This window comes from Mandrillus leucophaeus, unplaced genomic scaffold (assembly GCF_000951045.1).
Source record: "Mandrillus leucophaeus isolate KB7577 unplaced genomic scaffold, Mleu.le_1.0 Scaffold433, whole genome shotgun sequence".
Taxonomy (NCBI): Eukaryota; Metazoa; Chordata; class Mammalia; order Primates; family Cercopithecidae; genus Mandrillus; species Mandrillus leucophaeus.
The window spans coordinates 2,325,896-2,332,620 of NW_012104621.1; the positions used below are offsets into that span (position 1 = coordinate 2,325,896).

Consider the following 6,725-nt stretch of genomic DNA (forward strand, 5'->3'; position numbering starts at 1 on the left):
GGCTGCAGCTGCAGGGCGAGGAGCTGCGGCTGCAGGAGGAGAGCGTGCGGCTGCACCAGATTAACATCTACCTCAGCGACCGCATCTCACTGCACCGCCGCCTGCCCGAGCGCTGGAACCCGCTGTGAGTGCACATCTCGGGGGAGGAAGCCCGCCCTCAGAGCCCCGGGCCTCAGTTTCTCCATCAGAGCATTGGCAGGGCGGGGAGCTGGGGTCTCCAGGATGGCGCGTCTTCCTGAGTCTCTCCGAAGAAGATAGTGTAAGAGCTCATATGGGGGCGGGGAGGCAAGAAAGTAAAAAAGACGAAAGCAGAAAAAAAAAAAAAAATCCCAGAAATTGGCAAGTCTGTTACTAAGTGATCTCTTAGCTCCCTTCTCCTTAAGAAGTTATCATCTCCCTGAAAAGGTGGGGGTCAGGGCTAAGCAGACAGGTTTAAGGCGAGGAACCCCCAGCACCCACAGGACAACCCCGCTCTACCCGGCTTGCAGTGCCTCCGTGAAACTGACAACTCCGGGCGGGGACCGGCTCCATTCATTCATCTGTGTGTCCCAGGGCCTAAGGGACAAACAGGATGCGAGGGAGCCCCGGACAGGTGAGGCGAAAGGTGGCTAGAAGGCCCCTCAGCACTAGAAAGCCTGCTTGCGCTCTCCCTGGGCATTGACTTTCTGAGCTTTGGGTGGAGGAAGGCGGGAAAGGGCACAGGGTGGGAAGGGCTCCTTCTGGCCGTAATCCACCCCAGCTCACTCATGTGGGTGGTGCTGGACTGGAGCCAGCATGGTAAGAGGCCTAGTTCCTGTTGGAGCTACTGGCTGGGCAGGTTGTGCCCCTGCCTAGGTGAGGATCCAGGGCACACGCTGGCAGCAGGAGGAAGGACTGGCGGCTGCTTCCACCTTTGCCCCTGAGCTTCCTGGGCTCTCACTTTTTCTTCGAGGTGTCAGGGATCTTCCAAGTCCTTTTTTGAGCCCCCTCTTTACAGACTTTGAGGAAAAGAGGGATCAAAGAGGGGGTTCCCATCGGAGCTGGTGGGGGCAGCCTACTGTGTGCACCAGGCACCTGCCACTCCTCTCCCCTCCAAGACATTCCTGCTTTACAAGTGTGGAAATAGGTTCAGAAAAGATAGGTGACCCACCCAAGGCCCCTCAGCTGGAATGTGGTAGGACTGGTCTGGAGGGACTATGGCCCTCCTGGCCCACTTGGCACCATGCTGATCTCAGGATTTTGGGGGCCTGCTCCATGGTACCTTTTTCAGAGAGACCATGAATGATGGAATGAGGATGCCCCACCTCTGCCCCACTGTTTCCACTGTCCTCCCTGTTTTGGGGATCTCGTCATGCCTAGCTTCATGCTTCTGCCTGAGGCATTTTTCACTGTTAGTCTTTTTGAGTAAAACCTAGTTAGGATTGATAGTAGTTCCTGCACTCACCAGCCTAACGCATGCTTAGCTCCTCAAAACCCCGAGGGTGCCCGCTGAGGCAAGGTGGAGGGGAAGCTTTCAGGTTATACCCAGCTTCAAGTTAAATCCAGCCCAGGGGAGATAAAATCCTGGCTCTTTTGCTTGTCACTTCTGTGATCTCCGGCAAGCTACTTAGCCTCTCAGAGCCTTGGTTTCCCTCCATTTGCAAACTAGGAAACTCATAAAAGTGAGTCTCCATGCATTCTACATAAAAGTGAGTGGAAAGAACACAACTTAGGAATTAATAAAGCACCAGTACCTGGGAGCACACTGTGTGCTTAAATCTTAGTTTTTTTCACCTTTCCCTGTTGCCAAGAATGTACTCAGGAGGTTGCTTTTGAGAGTCATCCAGGGATTGGTTGTAGTTTTTCTTTCCCGGATCCAACTTCCTTTATTGTCCCAGGTTGTGAATATCTCTTTGAAACACTGCAGACAACCTGTGGGGCTTATGGTAACCTGTCTCCATGGTGACGCAGCTGCCCTGTGTCCTCCCAGGATTTGCTTGTAGATCCTGCTGTTGCATTGACCCTGGAAGTTAAGCCAAACCCAGCATGATAAGGAGTGTGAATGCCTCCTGCTTCTAATTCCTGCAGCAAGGCCTGTTGGGTTATTCTTACCCGGCCAGAGAGAAAGGTGAGCCTGAGCTATGTGGGTCTCCGTTGGGCCAGGCTTTGAGAGGTAGTGTAACTTCAGAGTGGTTAGTACGGTCAGGGTCTTTTGTGGCATCTCACTTTTATTACAGTTCATCCAGGAGCTAATCAGGGTCTTGAGATTTTGCCTGAGAAACCTGAATGACAGATCATGAGTTCACAGTGTGGGTATGGGGTTCCCTGTGAGTCTAATAAACAGAGGGATAATGAAGGTCCCTGAATGTTGCGGGAAAGAGGGCCCTGAGGGAGCATCTAGTCTAACCAGAGAGGAAAAGCCACACACCCAGGTCACACAGAGCCACAGTCCAGATCTTTTACTCATTCCCCCCTTTTTGGGTGGGTACGATTATTTCTATGTTTATTTTAATTATAAAAGCAATGCATATTCACTCTAGAAATGTTGGCATACACAGAGAAACAGAAAAGGAAAAAAATAAAAATAAACCTACCACTCAGGGAGAACCATTGTTAACATTTTGCTGTGCTTCCTAGACTTTTTAATGAAAGTCTTTACTCTGCAGTGCCTTTTACCAAAGGAAAGGAGTGGGGAATGACTAAGGGACCATTTGGTTTGGCTCTTCCTGGTGTCAGAAGGGTGTGGCACTGTGTCTGCCTTCTTGAAGAAGGCCAGACCACTAAAAAGACGTTTCAGAGTGCTGGTCCTAGTTCTGTGAGACCCAGTATAGACCTTGGCCCTCTATGACTCTAATGATTTACATGTCAGTGGATTCCAGTATAGTTTTGTTAGTTACAGCACTGAATTGAGGAGAAGGAGGCTCATGATGACTAGGAATCCTTCCTTGCATGGTAACATAGTAAGTATTAATATTAATATAAATAAGTATAGTAAGTATAGGTAGTATAGTAAGTAAGCACAGTAGTATAGTATGACTAGCATCTCAGCAAAGAAGGGGAATTTTTACTCTGAGATGATAGCAGATCAAAGTGGGGAGAAGATAGCTGGGTGTGTGGCCCTGGAGAACTTTAAAAAATATATTGATGCCAGGAATCTTCCCCAGAACAATGAAATCAGAATTTCTGTGGCTAGGATCTAGGCTGAATCTGATACGCAACCACGGGTGAAAGCTACTGGCCTAGAGCCTGTGGATTTCTGAGTCAGAAGATTTAGGGTGAGTGCTTTCGAGGGCGTGGAGAATACCAGAACTAGACAAAGTAAGGATTAATAACAGGTCAAATATAGTTCAAGCCAGTGATGACATCATAGTCAGTTGAGTGGTGTGTCACAAGGAAATGGTTGTTAATAATGTTGTACTGAAATTTGCAAAAAGTTTTAGTTTTCATAGAATATGGGGAACTCGAGATGATCACTGTAATATCATTCTCATTTGCATTCTGATATTTAGCAGAAGAGAAAGAGTGGAGTAACAGACAGTGCCCTCAGGGCTGGACATTTCTCCAGGTATATCTATAGGGATACCATATGTGTGAACACCAGCCATTCTCTACCAGGGCAGAAGAACTGTGAACCATTTGGTCAAGGAAAGCATGGTGTTTGTATTTCTTGACTTGCTCTGATTTTAGACTTGTTAATACTATAATTGCAGATGTGTGTCTGAGTTCAGGGGTCAGGATTTGGGTGCTGGGATGGCAAAGAGTCTCGAAGTAGTTCTTTTTTTTTTTTTTTTTGAGATGGAGTCTTGCTGTGTTGCCCAGGCTGGAGTACAATGGTGCAATCTTGGCTCACTGCAACCTCCCCGTCCTGGGTTCAAGACATTCTCCTGCCTGAGCCTTCTAAGTAGCTGGGATTATAGGCAAGCGCCACCACACCTGGCTAATTTTTGTATTTTTAGTAGAGACAGGATTTCACCATGTTGGCCAGGCTGGTCTCAAACTCCTGACCTCAGGTGATCTGCCCGTGTTGGCCACCCAAAGTGCTGGGATTAAAGGCGTGAGCCACCATGCCCAGCCTCATAGTGGTTCTAAACAGGTAATTCAGCAAAAGTATGTCTTGCTAGGGTTGCAGGAGGGAGTAGGACATTAGACTGATGTTTCTTTTGTTTCTCCAACAAAGTTGTGGAAATTTTATGGATTCTTATTAGATCGATCTTGAGAACATCAAAGTGGCATTCTTTCTTGAGTCAGTACTTCAGTACTTCAAATCCACAGAACATGTTCAATTTTGGTTAGTATTTTCCTGATACCTTTTTCTTTCACTCATTCTGTGTCCATATGTTTTTGGTGTGTCTTTGAATAGTATATTGCTCAATTTTGTGTTGTCATTAAAAAAAAAAGTCCAGGCCAGGCGCAGTAGCTCACACCTATAATCTCAGCACTTTGGAAGGCCAAGGTGGGTGGATCATTTGAGGTCAGGAGTTCAAGATTAGCCTGGCCAACATGGTGAAGACCTGTCTGTACTAAAAATACAAAAATTAGCTAGGCATGGTGGTGGGTGTCTGTAATCCCAGCTACTCGGGAGGCTAAGGCAGGAGAATTGCTTGAACCCAGGAGGCTGGAGGTTGCAGTGAGCCAAGATTGCACCACTATACTCCAGACTGGGCAACAGAACAAGACTCCATTTAAAAAGAAAAATCCAGACTGGCAATCATTGACTTTTAACTAGATAGTTATATCCACTTACATTTATTGTGCTTACTGATACTTTTGGATTTGATAGTGCCATCTTATTTTATGTTTTCATTTGTTAACGCTTTTTTTGGTGTTTTCTTCCTCTTTTTTCCTACTGCTTTTTGAGTTGATAGAGGCTTTTCCCCTTCTTCTGATTCCATATTTTTCCTCTCTACTAATTTAGCAGTTGTATTATCTATTTCTAATCCTAGTGGTAAATTTTAAAGTACGTGTTTAACTCAACAAAGTCTAAAATTAATCATTAACTATGGACCATAGAATGCTTTAGTATAGATCATCTTCTCTCCTAATTTGTATGCCATTTTGCTCCAATATTTTAATTCTGTCTTGCTTTTAAACCGACAAATTAGGATAGCTAAAAATGCAGTATTTATTTGTTCAGATTTATCCACAAGTTTACCATTTTCTTTGCTCACTATTCTTTCCTGAGTCAGAGACCTTTCTGGGATTCTTCTTCTTGAAATACATCATGTATTAACTGCTGTAGAGAGGTCTATTGTGATTCCTCAGTTTTCTTTATCTGAAACTGTTTTTATTTTGCTCTTGTTCATGAAAGTTTTGCTAGGTATATAATTCTATGTTGGTAGTTTGACATTTGAAGGTATTATTCCCTTGTCATCTGGTTTGCACCATTGCTATGAGATGCCTACAGTGACCCAGATCTCTCTGTCATTCTTCTTTCTTTGTCATTCATTTGAGGTCTTCTTTTATTTAAGCATATTAGGCATACTTATTTTATACTCTATGTCTGGTAATTATGTTATCTAGATTAGTATTTTCTTGTTGTTCCTACATAATGAAGACTTCTTTTACTTTCCTGTCAGCTAAGCCATGCATTTAAAAGATTTTTTTTTTTTTTTTTGAGATGGAGTTTTGCTCTTATTGCCCAGGCTGAAGTGCAATGGTGCAATCTCAGCTCACTGCAACCTCCACCTCCTGGGTTCAAGTGACTCTCCTGCCTCAGCCTCCCTAGTAGCTGGGATTACAGGCGCCTGCCACCACGCCCTGCTGATTTTTGTGTTTTTAGTAGAAATGGGGTTTCACCATGTTGGCCAGGTTGGTCTTGAACTCCTGACCTTAGGTGATCTCCCGCCTTGGCCTCTCAAAGTGCTGGGATTACAGGTGTGAGCCACTGCACCTGGCCAAAAGATTTTTTAAAAACTTTTTATCAAGACTTTTGGGTGTATACACCAGGAGGGTTTCCCTAGACATCTTCGTCTTCCATGTTGCCGAAAGTAGAAGTCCTATATTCACTTTTTAGAAATAATTATTTTCTATACTAGTCAGGATTCTTTTGGTTGAAAGTGACTGAAAACCCAATGCAAACTGACTTAAATATAAAAGAAAATATCTTGGGTTCTATTACAGAAAAGTCTGGGATGAGAACTCAGTTCAGGTTATTGTTGGCTCTGGATTTAGGGACTCAAATGATGTCATCAGGAGATTATTAATTGGTCAGGCCTGAGGCATGTAACCTTTCCAGGGTTAGGGGTGTGTGTCTGTTTGTGTATGTGCATGTGCTTATGTATGTTCAGCCCTCCACAAACCACATAGACTGACAGTTGGAAAATTGGCTCTTGAAAGAGAAATCAAAGTGCAGAACAGTGAAGAAAGGAGAAAGGATTCTAGGCAGGTAAGACACAAAAATGTATATTATGATCTCCTTGGCCTGTTCTACGGAGGATATGAGTTGATTTTTTTTAAAAAGACATTTATGTGATAGCCTTAATATAAAGATAAAAGAAGATCAGGAGGGGCCAGGCACATTTGGTTACACCTGTAATCCCAGAACTTTGGGAGGCCGAGGAGGGCAGATCACTTGAGGTCAGGAGTTCGAGACCAGCCTGGCCAACATGGTGAAACCCTGTCTCTCCTAAAAATACAAAAATTAGCCTAGGATGGTGGTGGGCGCCTGTAATCCCAGCTACTTGGGAGGCTAAGGCAGGAGAATTGCTTGAACCTGGGAGGCAGAGGTGGCAGTGAGCCAAGATCCCCCCACTGCACTCCAGCCTGGG

General features: G+C 44.9%; 1 protein-coding gene across 1 annotated transcript in view; it reads left to right on the plus strand.

The window, feature by feature from the left end:
• Positions 1 to 2: 2 nt before the first annotated feature.
• The window catches only part of GALNT12 (polypeptide N-acetylgalactosaminyltransferase 12), a gene marked incomplete at its 5' end in the record, with an annotated part of 50,160 nt that continues 43,437 nt past the window's right edge, over positions 3 to 6,725 (plus strand). The window contains one exon of the mRNA XM_011993775.1: positions 3 to 124. Coding sequence (XP_011849165.1) covers positions 3 to 124 — 122 coding nt within the window. The remainder of the gene's footprint in view (positions 125 to 6,725) is intronic.